Consider the following 22,177-nt stretch of genomic DNA (forward strand, 5'->3'; position numbering starts at 1 on the left):
ATTGTCTAGACAGTGAACCTAAGCTCATTTCGTACAGAGGCTTCTATTCTATTCTGTAATAATTACATTTTCGTATGTGCTACCTTAATCAATAAACTGAGTGCGATTGTAAAATAAATATTCAACTTAAACAACGTCGTGTCCTTCACTTAAAAATCGTTGTGCACTAAATTGTAAAGATTGGTCGCACACTGGAATCGATATTGATACTGAAGTGGAATGTAAAACAAATGAATTAGTAAAACTAAGACGTAACATTTTACTTTCCTATTGACACATGTACTAAATATAAATAAATGACCAGTAGTGCGACACCTAACGACTGCTGGCCTCACTCTCACTAGGGGTGGGAGTTCATACAACCAATAAGGGGTGGCGTGTTGTCAGCACGACGAACCCTCAGTCGTTGATTTACGTTTCCATGGCCGGTTTTATGCTACTCGTTCGTAACGGCACGACGGTGGATGGCCACCGGTCTCATACGCAGGCCGAAATCTCAGGAGGAATGTTGTTACGCTTTCCTCGGAAGACTCGAACCTGCGCGAGGTCCGTAGCCGGAGCTGAAAGCATGACGTCTTAAATCGCACGGCCACGGTCAGGTACTCAGCAGAGATGATATGAACATTAAAATAAAACTAAAAGTGTATACTCTGTCCCGGCGATCTCTGGAGCAAGCGAACGAAAACAAGTCACTGCTCAAGTAGTACCCGAGACGACTCCACCAATGAACACGTGAGAGGAAACGGTATTGCGTGGAGGGGAGAAAGCAACTGCAGATACCAGCCTTCACAGCAGCGTGCCCACTTGACCCCCCTCTTTTCTGTCGCTATGCGCTGTCTTGCTCCACAGATTCCTGGGATAGAGTATAAGTCCACTTTACGCACAGATATGCTACTCGGGACTAGACCTACAGTTTAAAATGAGATCAAAACCACTGTGGACTGTGCCACCACGAGCCTTCGAACCTGGGACTCCTTGATTACAAGTCGACAGCATTACCATTACTGCCTTGCACATAATAATAATTATGTAATGTGAACTTACAACAAATATTATTATTATCGTTTTGAGAAAGTGTTTTAAAACAATATACTTACAAGTTGATCCCATCATATCCGGCTCCGATGCCAACGTGATCCACCCCCGCCACCTCTCTAATGTGATTGATGTGAGCTGAAAGAGAAAACAAGAAAATAAATAAGTGAATGACGAATGGCCTCTTAGAAAATATCATAGGACATTTACATCAGCATATCCGCAGAAATAGTGGATCGAAATGAAATATATCTTTGAGAACAAAACCCAACACCGATCAATTGTCTCCCGAAAAGAAGTTTAAATTAAGAAAGCAAGTGCCTCATTTTATCAGCAGCTCCAATTCTCCATTGATTGATGGAGTTCCTAAGACAGCACCGTGATGAAAAATGCTGCATTGATTTCCTATTCAGGGCTTATGAGGTGGAAAAAATGCAAATTTAGAAATGAATTCTTGGATCTCGGTGGTATTTTTCCGCTTTGTAAACCAAATTAGGAGCAAGGGAAGCCCAACTCGGTGCAAAGTATGACAAATGAATCTTGCTGGCGAGTTTCAGAATAATTTTAGAAGTCCAAGTGTAATCTGGAACAAAGTTAGATGAACTTACAACGAAGCACAAACATGTATTTTTATTTTTGGATATCCTGTATTGTTTATTCATATTTTGTACAAAGTAGCAGCGATGTAGATGAACGATGAATTGAGGAAAGGAGGTTGTTAGCGATTCTAACCCACGACCTCCACTTTGACATGACGCTAATCTATCCACCTCGCAAATCTAACAATTTCCGATGTTTGAAGAATGAATAGTACGCCTACGGTCTATTAGATTGATTGATCGATTGAAATGAATTATTTTACTTCGCTTTTTCTGCCACTTTTGGCTAATTTGCGAAGATCGGGATGAGTGACGATATGATAACAATTTATGAATGGACATTTTACAAACATTCATGCCAAGGCTAGGATTTGAACGTGAGATCCCTGGACGGTCTATTAGACATGCAGTATACAATAATAGTAACATAAACAAACATAGAGATAGAATAGTTATTGTAAGGCGCTACGACTCCTGTGAATGTTCCCTCAAAAAAATCATCATATCATCAGTCATCCTCATGATGGCGATTAGTCAAAAGTGGTAAGAAAAATAACAAAAATAATAAAAAAAATCAAGTACAGAGATAATTCTGTCCCAGCTTCAAGGCTACCAACCAGTTTGAAAGTGAACACTCCCAAGTCAATCGAATCATCTAATAAGCAAGCCATTTTAAACTTTCTTTGTGAAAATGGTCACCAGATATTTTGATTCAAAATTACCACAACTGCGTTTAAACTCGTATCTTGCATCCATTTCTATTATTTATTAATCCTATACATTACCGAAAGTTTATTTTATTTCGCCACAAAACGAATATATTTCACTAACTAGTTTTACTTATACGAGTGAGTGAGTCACCTAGCTTTCCCACCGGAAATATTTCGTGAACAACAATAAATATTGCAAAAAGTAGTTTCACAGAGATAAGGTTAGGATAGATGCTAATGATTAGTGGATACAATACATTCAACCACGTAAGTAAGTATGATTTTCAACACAAAATTACGTCTCTTTAATGGAAACCCCTTTATTATTATTAGCGCAACTGAAAGTAGGAGAAAATACATTAAGAATTGCCTTTGTTACATGGTATTGTGTCAATCACTTCCTAAGTAAATGTAACGTGAAGTTGGGCGTAAGATACATCGACCGAGATGAACTTCAGGAGTTCAGTTATCTGTCTATCGGAGGAAAACATAAAGAATGAAAGAGGAAGATGTATAATAAGTAATTTTTATTATGTATAACTATGAACGGTTTTCAGGAGCCCCTCTCCCTAACTTCATGTCTGTGAAAGTAGTTTCTTCATTATTTTTTGTTGTTCACGAAATATTTCCGGTTGTTATGTTGGAACTCACCCTGTATAAATTGAAAATGATAACAAGTAACTCACCTACAACATTCTGCATCGTAGCTGTTTCATTGCAGCTTAGAAAATAATTGTAGAAGGCCACCATCACTACACCTCCATTCTCCGCCTGCAAAGAAAAATTTAAGAAATGCATTTGAAATCTTACATTACTTTCAGATATACAAAATAGTTTACTCCATTATATCTCGTGGTTTTGGCAATGACTTGGGGATGGGGGGATGGAAAGACATTATATGCCCTCGATGTACGTCAAGGGTGTAGAATATCATATTGTTCCTCCCTCAATATTCACTCCCAGTAATATTAATTTTAAGTGGAGAGAGAGAACAGAAGTGTACGTGTATGGACATGTATATACAAGGTCCGCGCATGATGAAACCGAACTGACAAAAATGAACCAAACAAATAAAAAGATACCGTATTCTGGCAACAGTTCAAACAGCTATATCAAAACGTCCCGTCAGTGCATGTTTCAACCTGTTACAGGCAGTCGGTATTGGGACAAGCGTGCGTCAGATACAGGTCGTGTGCAGGCGGTGTATAAAATACGCGCTCCAAGATGGAACAACGTTACAACATAAAGTTTTGATACACATTGGGTAAATCGTTTACGGAAACGTTACAGATGATACGGACAGTGTATGGTGCTGCAGCATTATCAAGAACCCAAGTGTACAGTAGTACAATCCTTTCAAAGGTGGACGTGAAAGTGTCGAGGATGAACCAAGATCAGGAAGCCCTTCAACGACAATGTGGTGAAAGTTTGTGCACTGGTGATAGACGTTTAACTACGCAGCAACTGTCAGACATGCTTCATATCAGCATAGAAAACTGTAGCTCAATTTTAACCGAGGACCTGCAAATGAGGAAAGTGTATGCTCGCTTTGTGCCTCGTATTTTGGCAGAACGAGAAAAAGAAAAAAGGAAAGAATGCTGTAAGTATTTGGTGGCAACTGCGGACCAGGACAACAACATCGTGGGGGGAGATGAAACCTGTTGTTTATAATATGACCCCGAAACAAAAAGACAGAGTGCGCAGTGGAAAGGACAGTTCTCGCCCGTCAAGAAAAAAGCACGGATGTCGAAATCAAAGACAAAGGTGCTGCTGTTCGCATTTTTTTTATTACCAAGGACTGATCCAGCATGAATGTGTTCCTGAAAACCAAATAGTCAATCAGTGGTATTACAAGAAAGTGCTTGGTTGACTCAGAAACAGGATGAAGCGGGTTAGGAAGGACCTCTGTGATTCTGGCCAACGGTTTCTGTAACACGATAATGCATCGTACCGTAATGTCTGTACAACAATACCTTGCTAAGCATTCAGTGACAATGATTAATCACCCTCCATATTCTCCGGACTTATCGCCTGCTGATTTTTTTCCTTTTCCCAAGCTTAAAATGGCTATGAAAGGGCGAAGATTGGACGACGTCGCGGACATTAAATTAAATGTTACGCGTATTTTGCAAACACTTACTGTCAATGACTGTCAACAGTGTTTCCAAGACCTGTACAAACGCTGTCACAGTGTATTGCCTCCTCTGGTGATTATTTTGAAGGTAAAAATCATTTGAAGGTAATTACTTGTTTTCTTTCCTAAAAAGAAGTGAGTTCTTTTTACGGGCGGACATTGAATAGACTTTTAATAGATAATCTCAGTGAGATAGTTCATAAGTGGTTGATGAGATCAGAATATGGATGAAGACAAAGGATAGCAACTAAAGATATATGCAAACAAAGTAGATTATTTTCAGAAAGTTCATTCTTACGCTGTGGCTATCAATGTTCCATCAAGAGATTTGTTCGCTAGTTTATGCTCAAGTGAGGAGAAGAATTTGCGGCACTTCAGCACACAAAACATCTCCCAATTACATCACTTCCACTGTGCTAAACTATAGTAGTATTCCCCTATACCCTGTCCCATTATCTCTGGAGCATGGCCGTGTATAGAAGAAAGCTAGTGGGGTGAGTGAAGACGTACGTGCCGCTGCCAAGGCTGTTAACTCTAGTCGCTTTCCCGCTCTACACGCAACCCTGTTCCTCTTGAAACGTAATCGTCAGTGGAGGGGTCTTCCCTACGTTCCGCCGCGTGACAAGAACCTCCAACCCAAACTCCAAATTTACCCGAAGCTCCCAACTAAATGCCTAAACTATTCAATAAGTTCCTTCCCGTCTCGCCAGTAAAGCTGGTAGGGATGACTGGAGGGCCACGAGTAGAAATTTTGTAAATTGAAACTGATTTTTGCTAAACTTAAACAAACTTCCTAAAGAAACCAAATCTCATCCTCGATTGTTCATTACATGTCATCTAGTGCTTACCTCAAATATAATTGATATTCATTCATCTTACATTCTCATTTAACAAAAATATACCCTTCCTTTTGGTACACCCTGTACAATAAGTTAGGCCGAACGTGAACAAAGCCCTAAGTTATTCGTTACAATAATCTGATGTTACCACATTACCTTCTGCAAAATGACAAATTATCCTTTAAAGGGTGAGCCACCTGTGATCTATACCACTAACATTTCACATGTGAATTAGGACTATGACCTATACTTGAGTCCTACACCCACTAACAGGACTCCCCTGGAATAACGGTGGTCCTGAGAATTCAGAAGATTGTGAACCCAAATCCAAACTGACACTGACCAATCCCTTAATATTGTTGCAAACCCCACAATGCCTTCATATTCTCACTAGAATAGATATTATCTAAGGTGACCAATGCGAGACGAACCTCCCCTCTCTGGACGAGAAAACTGATAAGTACACAAATTGCTAAGGATCTACACAGTGACGAACCTTTTGTGGTTGAATTGCAACACTACGGATTACCAGTATGTGTTTGTATTTAACCACAAACAAAATAAAGAATTTGTACTTTCAGATCTACAACTCATGCTCAATGTTGCACAAATAAAGCCATTTGCTAAATATTACCAGCCAGCATTTTTACTCCCATCTGCATGAAAAGCAATAATACTAACAGTACTCGAGTATTTTCATGATACTTTCAGACAAAAAACGAATATGTCTGTATGAGCATTTATAGCATACTAGAGTGCCTTTTGATACAACAACACCTGACTGCATGTTCAGCTTGACAAAAGTAGATGCATAATAAAAAGAATCTGGACGGAAATCCAATGAGGTAAATTATAAGAATTTATCGTTGAATGGAATATCAGTTACATAAAAATGATGATTGGTCTAGGAGATATCAGCCTTCACTTTAAAAAGAAGATATTTACAAGTCAATATGTATCATATGACCTTGGCCCAATTTACTCTGTTTCGCCATTTAAAAACAAACCAAGTGAAATTTAATACCATATATACTGATAATAAGTGTTGATCACAGTAACAGTTCTTTACACGTTCATTTATGACTAGCCAATGATATTAATTCAAGATGGCCACGTGACGCGCTTTGTTCCCGACTACGTTTTGCGATAAGACGATTATTCGAATTGTGCAACTAGGTTGAAATTGTTCAGATAGGCATCTGTATTTCTTCTCAATGCACCCCACATAGCTCACGCATATGGCTGCTAGCTAAAGAATCACTACATCAAAATACCGAACCATGACACCACAAAAAGGAACAAAATACATATTTATTGATAGATACACTGTTTGCATAAAAAATCATAAAAAGTGATAAGCGTTGATCATATTGTTAAAATAACTACTCCATAGACATCCGTATTAAATATGTTTCGTGCCCCAGAAGTAGAAGTTAGAGAAAGATTTTATAAATATTTTATCATGAAACGTTAAAATTAGAAAACAACTGTGCATGGCTCGAAATCAGCGTGGTGGGAGAAGTGTTATTGGGGCATCGGAATTTGTAAGTTGTTCCCCATCATCCATCTCCATGCTTTTGGCATTTCTAACATAGAGGAAGTTGTACTTGGATCCGAGACTGTACAACCTGCAACATTTGTTTACGAAGGTTGTCAGTAAATATAATGAACTTACAATGGGGAGGAGACTAAAGGAAATAGAATAAAATAGTAATCACCAGCGAAGGGATGTTGAATTAACTGTCAACATCAGTGACAGGGGGCAGCTTCCTGTCCTCCGCACTGATATATTACAAACTGAACTTTGAACTTCATCACATGTACGCTATGTTGGGTGCGTCGATTTTGTACCTTTTACGTCGTGCCATTTTCAGCCACTACAAACTTATTACTTAAACATTGTTCTGTTAAATCAAGCACGACGATAGTGCGCTGCGACACCAGGGGTCTGAGGTTCGAATTCCGGTCTGGGCATGTTCTCTGTGAGGTCCCTTTGTGAACATCTTCATATCACAGTTCAATCCTCATTTTCGCCTTTAGCCAAAAGTTGCAAAAAATCGAAGTAAACCCAAGCCAATCAATCAAGTCATACGAAATATGTACATAAATATGTGAGTATATTAAAAGAGTAGACTACTATTTTCTTAGTCTTTGGTGCTATTTTTAGCTTTCTGACAGTAAAAATTAATTATACTAAATATTTTATTTTAAATTACATAGTTTATTATGACATAATGAAATTATAATATCCTAAATAACATTGAAAACTTTATGATCGAGTAAAAGTTTTACACACTGCACTGCATTTTGCAGGCTAACGAGGCTCTGAACCTAATTCTCTGAGGGACGCGTGCTGTGTGGTCTCTGTATGTTTCTGATTTTCCTTCATTTATTTCATGCTATGAGCATTTTATCCCCATATTCGCGATTAGCCAAAAGTGGCAGGAAAGCTAAGTAAAATAAATTAAATAAAAAATAGTGGTAATTTGATGATATGTACGACAACAGTTTATAAGCTTGTCGTGACCCCGTGAGAGGTCACATAAACTTCCACAATAAATATATTTATTCTAATCGAATAAATTAAACAGCACACCGCAATTAAATCAATGTTATTATTATTATTATTTTTTGCAAAAATCATATTTTGAATGTTTTTTCATAATTTATCTGCATTACTCACTGAAAGCTGCGCAAATGACAAAAACACCACATTATATGCAAAAATGTGTACTCCATACGGAAAATGTGTACAATACTTACCTGAAAATATATAACATAAAACGCATCTCTCTTATAATATTGTAATACCGCAACATTTTACATTTTTCTATAGGTATTGAAACGAAAATATATGTAATTACATAAGGTCAGTTGACAGATTTGGTTTAAATTACTTCGCTTTTCTGCCAGTGTTGACTAATCGCGAAGATGAGAATGATAGATAATATGATGAAATTGATGAAGAAACACTCACAAAAGACAGCCATGCCCAAGATGGGATTCGAACGCGGACCACTGTTAATTTAATAAGAATCCGAGCCCTTGGTATTACGATACTTGCTATGGTACAATGGACAATGCTTCCAGTGTATTTGCCAAAGTTTGTTTTAAGCCCATTTTATGTTAAGATAAGAGCATTTGGACTGAGCCTAGGGTTCGAGTGGAACCACTTTGCAATGCGTCTCCATTTAGGATCGAACCCAGGATCTCATAATTAAAGGGCGATAGCTTTACCACTACGCATAGGGAATACCAATAGAACGAGCAAGATATTTCCAAAATCAAAAGAACTAAACAGACACAGGAATTTTAAAAGTTACTTCAGCTACAATGCATTATAAAAAAAATTATTTCCATCGAACAAGGTTCTATTATACACTTCTATCATAAACAAGCATTATTACAAATAACATAACATCTTGCAGCTCTATTTTCATTTTATCAAGCAAGCCACAGATTTTCATAATCTCACCTTGTCTCTTAAAAAAAAATAACCAACTTTCTCTACCGTGAGAGCCGATTTGAAATTTTTTTGCTGTATTTATTTGTATTGAATTGCGTGTTATTGACGTTAGCAGACAATGCTCTACATCAGGAAGAATTATTTACTGATGAATGTTAAAAAAATTGTTGGAAAACCAAAGTTGAGAATTAAGGACGTAATAAGGTACTTACCACCATGCGAAGAACGTGGTCTGGAACATTTCTGGAACTGTTGCAGAGCGCATGCGCAGACGAATGCGAGAATATCACTGGAGCTTTCGTAACCTGCAGCGCATCAACCATCGTTCGAACCGAAACGTGCGAGAGATCTATGATCATCCCCAGCCGGTTCATCTCCTTCACAACCAACTGCGAGAGAGGAGAAAATACATTCACTTAGAGTTGCGAAAAGAAAGAATTCCACTTGCACTAATAAGTGTAGTGGTACAGGTACATTAACAGTACGTAGCAGATGTACGTAAATAAATGTTTTCAGATACTCAAATGGCGTCTATACTCTGTCTCGAGAATCTCTGGAGGGATGGAAAGAAAAACATGTTTCTGCGCAAGTGATGACTCGAGAAGGCTCGACCAATGAACGCAGCTAGCAGCCGTTTGCACCAGTGGGCACGGTTTTGCTCCGCTGATTCTCATTCTCCCGTTCTCTCCCCTTCAGCGCTGATTGGCTCCCCAGATTTCTGGGACACAGAATAGAACACGAGATAAGAACGCGAATAAGGGTCAGCGTCTTGAAATAACTACAGTAGTTACTTGTAACGTATTTACTACAAGTAAGTTACTTTTTCTGAGCAACGACAACTTTAATGATTTGCTTTTTAAAATGAGTAACTACGTTTATTTTTTAATGAAGCTTAGTGTAAATTTTAGATGATCATCAGTAAAAGTAAAATATAACTCATTTGCAGTTAAGGCATCGATTTAAGTAACTGCTAACCGTAATAGGGTATTAACAAAAACAGTATCTCTAATGTTAACTGGGTTACTTTTTGAGCAAATTAAGTGTAGCTCAGTTACTTTTCAAAAATATATTTTAGAGGAATGATAGCGAATTGCGTGAACGTGTGGTCAAAAATTTACATTTAAAGAGAAAATATATTGAAACGGTATAGTTTACAGAAGACAATATTTCAATAGTAAAGTGGCACTTCAAAATAATATAATGAATAAAATAAAAGTGCAATTCTCGACGAAAGAAAATGAAACGATAGGTGGAATCCTAGAGAATAGATCCAAATATACAGAGTGGGATTGACCTGTTCTAACTCTTGTATAACTTTTTTCTTTATCATCTGACACTTCTAAATTATTTGCTTTCTTGAATATAAAAACATAAATTTGTTATTTATTATACTTTTATGCAAAACAAAAACTGATTTTGCAATGCATGCATAGGGAGTGTTTTCACGATCATAAAGGCAGTAGTCAGGAGAAAATTACCCTCTTTACTGAATAATTAAATCATGCCTTAAACCTCGTGTTATTGACTGTACAAACGGTACTGGAATCAGCATATAAAGCAGGGATTTGCAATCTTTTTACGTTCCGACACCTTTAGGAATTATATTAAAAATTTGAGTTACCCTTCTTACATTTTTTCAATTTTTAGTCTTAAATCGAAGTGGAATATGTCATCCGGACTATTTTAAATTTTAACGTAAAATAAATACCTACTCTAGTACTAATGTTAATAATTTAATGAAAAATAATATAAGGAACAAACATCAGAATAGAATACAGTTTAGTACAATGGAAATCACACCAATGAGTTTTGTTTCTTTAATGTGAGACTTGCGATTGATGTTTATAGCACAAATGTTTGATAACAGGTCTTACAGTTGACAACGAAACATGCACATTATCATCAAGGTTATGCAGTCCCATGGGCGTATATAAGGAGGGGGGGGTTGAACGTGTCCAACTCCACCCCCCTTAGGTTCAGTAAAATTACCAGATTACCTGTTCTATCCGCCATGCGCAGAGACTTGTTCGTAAAAATTTCTTCAGACTTATTTTGTTCTCATAAATTACAAGCGTATAGAACGGGATACGGATGGGAAATTAATTCCACACACCAGATGGGACTGCAAAGCAAATGTCTGCAATTTCCTGATAGCTTCGTACTTTCTCTGGAGAATACTCAGAAAACTCCTGACATTTCACACATTCTATAATGCTACATGTACTTTTTGCCCAAAGCAGCTGCTTGTGAACTGATAGCACGAACATTATAATTACATTAGAAGTTCCCGATATGGTTTGTTACCATTCAAGATTTAAGTTTTCCTTAGGTTCTAATTTTTTGATAATTTAAAGTTTTCCAAGTGTTTGATAATCCCGAAAGTCGATAAACCATTTTCAAAATCTAGATCGGATTTGGATATCCAAATGGAATTTCCCTATTGGAGATTCTAACTGCATCTGGGTTAGCTTCAGCTATTAGTACTTCTACTCTCTCTGGGTTCAGCGATTGTGGATTTAGAAAAGAAAAATAGTTGGTGAAGAATATGATGGTGCTGATGTAATTGATGGTAGATTAAGGGGGTGAGATAGATAATATCAGAGAAGTGTCCAAAAGCAATTTTTGTACATTGTTCAGCACATATTTAAACCCTGGCTATTGCCAATTTCTATGGAATTTCTGCGATATTTAGACTGTCATATCAGTTATAATTTTTTTCCCTCGAGTCTTCTCAAAGGAGCAGCCTCTCGTGGTTAGCACATAATGGGTCCCGGGTTCGAAACCCGGAATGGGCATGGGCGTTTGTGGGTGTCCATTCATCAATTTCATCATGTCATCACTCATCTCGATCTTCGGAAATTAGCCAAAAGTGACACAAAAAGGGAAGTAAAATAATGCAAATAAATCAATCAAGCTTTTCAAAGTAATTTGGTTGTACAAAATGCAGTGAAAGATAGCTAGGGAATTTCTGTAACGTTCTCAAGTTGTTTGACACAAGATGGACAGAAAAGTATCAATGCTCAGTAGAGTGACTTGTGAAATCGTATACACTAATAGTAGAAACTTTACTGTTGTCCATTTTTGGACCATTTTGTATTGGAAATGAACCCAAGTTTCTCTGAACACAGTCAAGACATTGAGAAATTGCAACAACCTATTCCAATATGAAATGCCTATTCCTCATTCATTGTAACAGTGTGTCAAAATGTTGGATGGCCTGGTTGATATTTTTTACATTTTCAAATCTGAATGAAAAATGTGGCAAACAGTAATTGAAGAGACATGTCCAGGGTCTGTATTGTAGGCAATAGAAAAAGTGACATGCTCATGTACTCAAATATGCACAAATTGTTGCTGATCTTGGCTACACTGCCAGTTTCATCATCAACACCTGAGAGGATGTGTTTAACATTAAGGAGGTTGAAATAATGTCCTTGCAATTAATCGGGAGATCCTCGACTAATGGACCCTGCACTGTTAAGTGTACATACTACACACGAATATTAAAATAACACCGATGATGTTATTTTCAATTTTGTAGCAAGGAGGAAAAGACTAATTCTAACATTGTAATTCTTTTTTAAAGAGAAGCTGGGTTTAGCTTTTTCAAAAGCACTTTCTGCTCATTTCATGTAGAAAAGTTAAAGGTTCGTAGATAGACTTAATTTCATAAATGTGTGACCTTTCATGTTGTGGCAGAGTGGATTTTGATAGCCAGATCATACCTAGGGATGCTATTTTCAGGGACAATCCCAGAATGCTATCATTTGTCCCGCTGTTCCGAATAGTTCCTTCGGGATGCACAAATGTCCTGGAATCGAGTGGGAAAGAAGAAATGATTAAGACTATACTTTTCTGAACATTTTTTTTATATTTAAATGCGTGGACGTAATTTTAAAATGCTTATTTAACAAAACAATCTACCTCTACATTGAATCACTCCCTCTCTACAATACAAAGTTAACGAGATACAGAGAGTACTGCAAACATCTGCTAGCAGTGCTGAATTTCAGTTACGATTCTCTTCCATTGTATAGTAACCTACTTATTATAAAGAGTCCGTGCTAGGGTGCCATTCTGTTCAGTCCGCAGTTCTCAAATAAAGTTCCCACACAATGTGTGATGTAAATGAACATTATGTTGTACATATATACAAATTTATGGGGTCCAGCCCTCCCCCCCCCCCTCGCTTCCAAACGAGCTACCGGTCAGTAGTGTCCCGGATTTTCACTTATGAAATATAGGAACCCTAATTGAACCACAAGTTGACCCCTCCCCCTCCTTACGTGAGCTATATATACGCCCATGTGCAGTCTGTTTCTTGCTTTGGAATTTATTGTCGCCATAGCAGAGAAGGCTTGCTCGCACAAATATGAAGTTGAAAAGGGCAAAAGTACGTCAATTGTTTTCTTCACTAGTTTATGATATTCCTCTGCCAGAAATCGGCCACCGACACCTCACTCTACGTGAACTTAACTTTGAATGTGAAATCAGCGCTGAGATCAGTGAAGTCATCTCGTTCGCAAGTTGTAAAATCTGTTTCCTCCGAAATGTCTGCGAAGTTAAAAGGTGACGCAATCCAGTCGAAATTAACGGTGGATAAAGATTAGAGATGGAGAGTACGTATCTATTGCATCGTCGTACTATTTATTTTGCTAATTTCTAATAATATTTTTGTTTTCGTTTATCCCTAAAATATCTTACGTCAGCCGTAGTTGGGAATAACTGATATAAAGAAACACAACATGTAACAGTAAAAAGTGTGAAATTTCCTAACCGGAGATAACTTTTTGGGCATTTATGGGTTCATTCACATCACTTGCGGTTATAATATGTGTTCATTCAGAGATGGGATGGTGATGGCAAGTTAAGAACTGCTAATTGTAGACCATTTTTGGAGATTCTGCAACGCTTTGGCTTGATTCATAAAAGCGGATAGAAGATTAAATAAAATAACACAGTCGTTCTATGAGATTGCGAGGTGGTGAGAGCCTCTGGGGTCTAAGGGTATGTACGGGTTGCCGAGGTTACTTTATGTTATTAGAAAGTTTGAGTGTGCATCCATGGGCTGAATCGGCGATGATTTCAATTTTTATATTGTTGTTGTTGATCTTATTGTACGTTCAAGGAATTTAAATATATAAATATATGAATCGGCGTATTTGATTTAATATTATATTAAATGTGCGTGTAACGCAATAGCAAAATTAAGATACGATACTATGAGGGCTAGGATGAATTGATTGATTGATTGATTTGGTTTATTTAACTTCATTCATCTGTCACTTTGGCTAACCGAGAAGACCAGGATGGGTGATAATAATTATGAAATTGATGAAGGGTCACTCACAAAGATCACGCATAGCCAGATCGGGATTCGACCCTGAGACCGCTGGAGTCGTAGGGCGTTATGAAACCCACCTACACCACGAAGGTGGGCTTTGCAAACATTGAAACTTCAATATGAATTTCTAAAATATTTCCAGCTAATTTTGAATTGGCAAAATATATCTATTGCCGAAATACAACTACTGTCACTTAAGCATGCTTGGGGAACTCGCGTGCACTTGTAGAGACTGGCGAGCGCTCCGTAGACTGCTAGCTTTCCTCCTCAAGGCCTCTCCCCTCGCAGTGTGTTTGCGTGTGAGTGTCAATACACAAAACGTGCGTACTATTTTCGGCGCCTGTGCATACGTTTGTGTGTAATGGCATGATGTGTTCGTTTTCTGTGGCGTCTTTAAAAATACTACTATAATCTTTAAAATTGTATCGGCATTTTTATCTAGATGTTTTTTTAAATTTAATTTCGAATCATTGACAAAACCCATACAATATTCGTTTCTTACTTCTCTACCTCCCAGAGTGGATTTTTTTAATCACTTGTAATTTATTGCGTAAGTGTGCGTAAATAAACAGATGTTGGAAGGAACAGGGACAACTTGAGTAGGACAGATGGTCAGAAGCAGCGTAAGATGAAACCTCCAATTTTCAAAATTTTCCATAGTTAAACTCGATGATATTTTAGCATATTTTATCAAAAACCTAATTATCTTACAAAAATAAATGTAATCCATCACAGAAGATTGTTTCTTATTACTATTCCCGTTCTTGTTATTCTACCTTGATAATCTACTTTGGGGGTTATTTGCGACGATAATGCACGGTGAAATAGACGATGAAACATGCACTTGGCCGTTTCGGTGGCCAAGGGCATTGAGAGATCATTGCCATCGAAAATCCCTGGTTCAAGTCCATCAACAATCATTCTCATCGTCACGATTAGCCAAATGTGACAGAAAAGCGACAGAAAATAAAAAGTACACATATATAACACAGCATCTCTCGTTAAGGGTACGAACTTAGGATTGATTTATTTTGATTGACTTGCTTTACTTTACTTCGCTTTTCTGCCACTTTTGGCTAATTGCGAAGATGAGGATGAGTGATGATGTGATGAAATTGATGAATGGACACTCACAAACATCCATTCCCAGGCCGGGATTCGAACCCGGGACTTCTGGCATCATAGCGCGGTGTGCTAACCACTTCGCCAAGGACGCCGGCACGAACTTAGGATCCTTGTGTTTGTAGAACATTACGATACCTACTCCTCCTCCGAAGAAAATGCATTTACAAAATACAAGTCAACTTTTAACTACTGGGAATTAAAGTCGCTGCTCCCTACTGAATACTTCCTCAAAAAACAAGAAGGTAAATGACGAAGATTTTCTCTGCAAATTTGAATCATTAAAATGCCTTACTGTCTTCCTAACTTTAGTATGGGAAGTTATTTTACTTGCCTGTAAATTTTGTTCCGCCCCGACAGTCATCAGCTAACCATAGTATTGTTGAATGTGGTGAGTATGGGTTCGTTTTGAATTTGAATGTGGGTGTAAAACTTCATAGATATTTCTGCTTATTTTAAGCTTAAGTTACTGGCAACGCTGTGCGCCACCTATTCGCCCTTGTTTCAACGCTACAGTAGCCTTTCTCGCTCTGAGTTCCACGCGTGCTTGTAAGAGCGCTCTTCCACAAACTAGACGAGTTACCCTGTCTTTCACTAAGGTAAGAAGTAAGACTTTCAATTCGATTAGAAATACCAAGGAATATTTTCTCTAAAAGAAGCCACAACTTCAAATGCTACTCATGATGTAAGAACGGCACTAATACAAAGAGAAGACACACAAAATACTCTATTGGTAATTTGCAAGTGTCCCTTCTTTAACCCGAAAGGACACGCGCGGTGGAAATTTTATCCACAAGCAAAATTGCTTTGTAAGTACCCGAATTATATTTTTTTAAAGCATGCACATAATAATACATTCATCGATTGAACTAATTTTATTAGGTTTGAACATTCTATTGTATTATACAATTGATATAAATATGTTTGATTGATTGCATTGCTGTTTTAGTCAAGTTTAAGCACAGATAGGGTAAACGGGACTGGACCTAAATATTAAAGTGGGATCCGAACCACTGTGCAATTTTTTACGCCGCGTATCAAACCCGGGACACATTGATTACTTGATTACAAGGCGACGACGTTACAACTTCACCATCGGTGTAGCCCTTCACAAAAATATGAAAAAAAGAGAACATTTTGAAATATCAAACTAAAACGGATGGGCGTGAGTGTGGGTGAAATTTGCCCAAGGAGTGTATCTATGGGCCTGGGAGCGGAAATGAAAATGTGAATCAATGTCCTAACTTCGGAAGAGTTCACTGGAAAGTTACTGAGAGGAGTGAACTCAGGAACTCATCAGAAATGATGAAAACATATATCTCAAACTCGCCCTCGTCCTTACGGGTTAATAACATACGTGTGCCTAATTATTCCAAATCGTCCTCAACGTTGACTTCAGCTACTAGATCCGAACACACAATCTCCCATTTCCTAAGCACGGGAGCAACAAACCGTCGAGAGATAACAAATCAAATACGTGAAATCGCATTTCGTCAGTGCCGCAGGTACCCACTTATTCGTTCAGTGTCTTATTTCCATAACTACCCCCTTCAACCTCCTTCCGGGCCAAAGAGAGAATGAAATGGAATTGTCAGCAGCTGGCGAGAAGTAGATCAATAAGAAGCAGAGGGAGAGGAAGCAGAGAGTCTCTTTCCATCTGCACCAAATCCCCCGCTGCTTCCTTTTGTTTTTCCCGACAATAATTCAGGCACTCTCTTGCTTATTAGCAAAGTCGCGCGTCTCGCACTTGGAACTCTGGGAGAACAATTGAAACAATGCTTCGCATCCAGACTTATCTTTCCCCGGCGATGTTCCTTTGCGAGAGGCTCGCAACCATAATAATTTCTTACATAACCCAAGCCTCTGCCAACGATCTCTTAAGCCGAAGCCTTTGAGCAATTGGGAGGAACTGACTGGCAAGACATCTGCAGCACAGCCAGAGTCACTGGCGTACGCAGGGGGAGCTGATGGGGTTAAAACCCCTCCAGAAATTTTGAGAAAAACAAAAATATTATGAAAATCAGTTAATTAAATGATTGATTTGGCTTATTTAACTTCACTTTTCTGCCACGTGATGGTGTGATGAAATTTATGAATGGACACTGACAAACAACCATGCCCGGGCAGGGATTCGAACTCTAGACCCTTGGCGTTGTAGCGCGCTGATAACTACTCAGCCACGGAGGCCGGGGTAAGTGCGTTAAGAACTAGAAAGAAAGAAATGATACTCTCCTACCATTTTTCTTCGAGCACAATATTAGAAAACTGAGAAGCTTGAAATATATATTTTTTTTCATTGTGCATCCCGCTCAGCTAGAACAAAGCTACGTACTGTCCACCTTTACAATTCCGTCCCTTCCACACACACAAAAAAATCTGCGTACGCCAGTACATCTTTCAAATAACTGCATCATGTTTCTGATCAAATTCTCCTAAAAATAAATCTAATCAGAAGGCGGGAAAACCAATGTCTTAAGATCATGTTTTTTGAGAATCCTTGCGTAGCGAAATGTAACCTCCTGATAAAGCGAAAATATAATTTTATTTTTTCACATCATGATGTGCCGTTCTGTGCACAATAACTACAACGGGATCATAGATCGCTGCATGAACTAGGTTAAATTACAAACCTCATGGTGTAAGTACAAATCACAAGACCAATCAGTAACACTCCGAGGCGAGATGTACAGTCACCGGCAATAACAATGGGCCACCTACATCGTGAAATACTCGCTTCCCTGCAAGGCGTTATGTGTGTTGCTTAACTCCAAGACGATAAGTGACTTTTTGTAGCAAATGTTCAATGGCAACTTCTACAATCCTCGTAGATTAAGGCAACACACATAACGCCTTGCAGGGAAGCGAATATTTCAGGATCTAGGTCTCCCATTTTTCTTGCCTGTGACTGTACATCGAGCAACTAACGTAATGAACCACAGGACTAGTGTGAAAATACGTATAAAGAGGGGTTAATGTGTTTGCAATAGCCTGAATACACAAGCATTGGGAAAAAGTTGCTGGAAGTTAGGTGCAAGTTTATGAATAAATGTGACTTAAGAAGTAGGAAAATTAATAAATTTTTCGTGAGAAAGCAATAGACCTCCAAGATAATGTACTTTCGTTAATGCAATGCTGTCTCCCTGTTACCAACAGATCCCGTAGTCGATTCATGTTGAAGGCACATTGCACACTGGATAGGACCGGACTTTAATAAACATTGAAGACACATAGACGTGCGCAGACCCTCTGATTAGTGTTGCCCACGGGACGAGACGGGACAGGCTTTTAAAAGTTCGAGACGAGACGAGATTGACCATGTGCCATAAGACAAACGAATATTTTCGAGACGAGACAGCATTTCCACGAGACTTCACGAGACGAGACAGGCCAAAGTCTCGTCTCGTGGGCAACACTACCTCTGATTAAGGGGGCAAGACCATTTATTGTATTGGTGGGTACTAAACAAGTATGTACATAGTGTGTGTCCGAACCAACCGAAAAAGAAATACTCTTATTAAAAGAAATCGAGATTTCGAGGCACAAAGTTCTCTGTCCCCCCCCCCTTTTATATTCCTTCTGTGGTTCAGACAAATTTACATATACTATAAGCATGATTCGTACATCAGATTCAAAACAACTACATTCATATATTTATTTCCAATGTGTGACCAATTTATTCTGCGACCACATAGGAGTAACACAACTAGGCTAATGAATAAAATGCGTGAGTCTTAATAATAAGTAATTTGCTGGAGAACTAAATAAGATAGTCCAATTTCACAGGAAACAGACCCGCCGTAATTGCATGGAACTTTCGTCTGCTAATATTTTTTTAAAGAGAATATTATTGTTTAATAACGGTAATAATATTTCTCTACACTAAATTTGTATTACGAGGGCAACTGTCCCTTGCCCACCCATGTGCAAGCCTTTGTGAAGATCTCTGGAAAGAAGACCATAAGAATAAAAAAAAAGGTTGGATTTTCTTGACACTCATTCGTCGGTATTTGGCCATGGCCTCAAGAGAAAGCTTATAACTTAGTATTTTTCTATAGCTGTGTCTTAGCAGAAACCGCAGAGCTAGTAGAGGACATTTCCCCGGTCAAGTTCTATGTGGAAGAAGCTTACATCTAACCTCGACAATACTCAGGGGACATGCCTTGGGAGACAAGCGCAACCGCAGCCGTAAGACGAAACTTTCAATGGAAACATTTTGCACGCTTAGAATGTATTGTTTACTGGAAACCGAAAGGTACGTTGCCGACATAACTGAACATACTTTTGCAAAGTATATTATTCCATTAATTTAAGGAACTTGTACAAGTTCACAGCAAGTGCTCACGGGCTACCAATCATTTTCTGCAAGAATCATATTCCAATTGTTCGAGCGTATACATTGCTCTCATAAGCAGCGAACTTTGATTTGACTTTACAAACCTTTCCGAGCTGGATTCATCTCTAGGAACGTATCAACTCAGGGCAAGCTCTGGTACCTACCGACCTGTTGGGTTAGAATTACTCAAATTAAGGACTTTAAGTGCCTTTGCCTGCTCCCCTAAATAGACAATACTTAGGTTAAAAACTTCAATGAACTAACCGATTCGGAATTTTGATTGACGTCGTGCGTCCTTCATCCTGGGTCATGGCGGTTGCTATGTTCCTGAGTCTTAGCCACAGAAAAGGCTATGCCTCAGTGTTTACGTCATTTGTATTTATGTTAGTCATTTGTCTTGGCTGGTTTTTCTTGAGTCGAATGATGCCACTTGCAACCGTCGAAGGCGAAAAGATTGTCGTTGGTGTAGGGATGTAATATTTAGCGTAAGGTCAGGGTAATGCATATACAGCAGGGACGCTGCTGTTGACCTATAGATGTCCTTCTGCTCTGCCCTAGTGGTGTCGTGGCATCTTATGAACTAGAGTGACCATGCGTCCCGCTTTGACCAGGACAGTCCCGTCAAGATTATTAAAAATACATTATTTGTCCCGTTTTATAAGCGTCTAGGAGTTACCTTGAAATATCAAATCTAGTAAATCTGAGATATATTTCATGTTAAGAAAAAAGTTTGAAATTTCTAAACTAGCACAATGGCAACACAATGGAAAATCTGGACAGTTTTCAAGCACGTCTTAACAATCAAAAGGTTCCATTGTCGTCGAGACTGTTCGAGCAGACAGCAGTTTAGTGTTTAATTTAGGTCCCATCCAGAGTTGCATTTCTTTGTGTGTTCGTTATTTCTAGAGAAATATATAACCATCTTCTAGGATATGTATTCTAGCTGTCCTGGCGACATGTTTCGAACTGGCGTTCTCAGGTTACCAACCAGTTTGAATCGGCGTTAGCTTCCAACGTTTAGAGCACATATATTGCTCTCAGTGGCCAGTGTAGGGAGCGAGCCTGGACGCTCTCTTCGTATTAGTTCGTTCTGGATACTGGTGCTCTCATTGGCTGGTGTCGTGTTTTTGCGTAGGTGTGGGTTCCAGGCGTGATTGAACTGGAGTCCCACGTACGTACCTGTTGAGATTGATGCTTTCCCGTGAATTGGCTATGGTCCCACTAACCTGCACATTTTGCTATTATTTTGGTGTCAGCAAATTTGATAGCATCTTCAAGGAGCGTAGTATTCGAAGTTTCTGTACGGACCTCCAAGAAGATTTTAAATTCCTACGTCTTGACACGATCAAAAGACAAATCTCTCGTTGCGTGTCAGATATGTGGGAAGCTGGTGAAATTGTTTTCTAGACGATTGGTTCTTCGGATAAATACTTCTGGCATTCCTCAACTTCAGCGTAGGCTAACATCAAAGGTAACAATAGTCAACAGTGAAAATGCATCTTGAACGAAAACAGCTAATCTTTATGTTTTCGAGGGTGCTGGTCACGAAAACGACCATGAAAATCTCCGATTAGCTCTAGTTTCAGAGATACGAGGGGAGAAGGTGTATCAGTTAATGATAAACATTCCTTTTTTACCTTCCCAACATTGCCTTCAAAATCCCGCAGATGGTAAACAGAGTGATATTGTCCCCTTCAGAAATCATGCTGGGTGTATTGTTGTTGCGTTTAGCCTATTTATAGCCTGGGTAGGTAGCAATGGCAGGGGAAGGGAAGCGCGGCGTGTGGTGGCTGTGTTGGTTGACACATTGAGATGCAGTTCCTGTCTGTAGCGGCTGTGTTCTTTGCGTGTGCGGTTAAAGATGTGTTACAACAGTGCCGTAATAGTGCTTCAGTTCAATTTAATTCATGTGATTCAAAATGCCTCGCAAATGCGTAAACTCTGCTGACAATGTTTGCTACATTTGTGGACAGGTAACTTTGAAATCACAAAAGCGACCAATAACGTCAATTATTTCTGTACTTTGGTTGCGAAATCTGAAACCAGAACAAGCACTGGGTCCCTAATATATGTTGCATATCTTGTGCCTCGAGTCTTCGTTCCTGGTTGAATCATAAGAGATCATCAATGGGCTTTGCTATCCCTATGAAATGGAGAGAACCATCAACCCTAGTAAATGATTGTTATTTTTGTATGACAACTCCATTAACACACGGCATTTCAAAGAAGAAAAAGTCAGCCTTGACATATCCTAACATACCATCGGGATGCGACCAGTGCCTCATGGAGTCGGACTGCCTGTTCCGATCCCACCTCAGTCTTATACAGTAAGTGATGAGAGCAGTAGTGGATCTAGTGATACTTCATCACCTTCAAAACCGAGTACATCAAAAGATCCTGATTTCCAGTGAAACAAGGAGTCTACACAGCAACATAAAATCACACAGTGTGAGGTGAATGATGTGGTAAGAGATCTACAATTGCCTAAATGTAAAGCAGAACTGTTGGCGTCTAGACTGCGGCAGTGGAATTGTCTTGACCAGATGGTAAATGTGATTGCGTTCCGTGACCGCCATACTCCATTCCTTCCATTTT

At 38.8% G+C, this 22,177-nt stretch overlaps 1 protein-coding gene across 1 annotated transcript in view; it reads right to left on the minus strand.

Moving 5' to 3' along the window:
• Window positions 1-22,177, minus strand: part of LOC145980204 (dipeptidase 1-like) — a 186,195-nt gene that overhangs the window by 17,248 nt on the left and 146,770 nt on the right. Inside the window, exons 8-10 of the mRNA XM_083113231.1 lie at window positions 8,996-9,172; window positions 3,031-3,115; window positions 1,098-1,173 (exon numbers count right to left, since the gene is read on the minus strand). Of these exons, the coding sequence (XP_082969357.1) occupies window positions 1,098-1,173; window positions 3,031-3,115; window positions 8,996-9,172 (338 nt within the window). The remainder of the gene's footprint in view (window positions 1-1,097; window positions 1,174-3,030; window positions 3,116-8,995; window positions 9,173-22,177) is intronic.

The sequence above is a fragment of the Lepisma saccharinum genome, chromosome 27, assembly GCF_977018435.1.
Source record: "Lepisma saccharinum chromosome 27, izLepSacc3.1, whole genome shotgun sequence".
NCBI classification, from domain to species: domain Eukaryota; kingdom Metazoa; phylum Arthropoda; class Insecta; order Zygentoma; family Lepismatidae; genus Lepisma; species Lepisma saccharinum.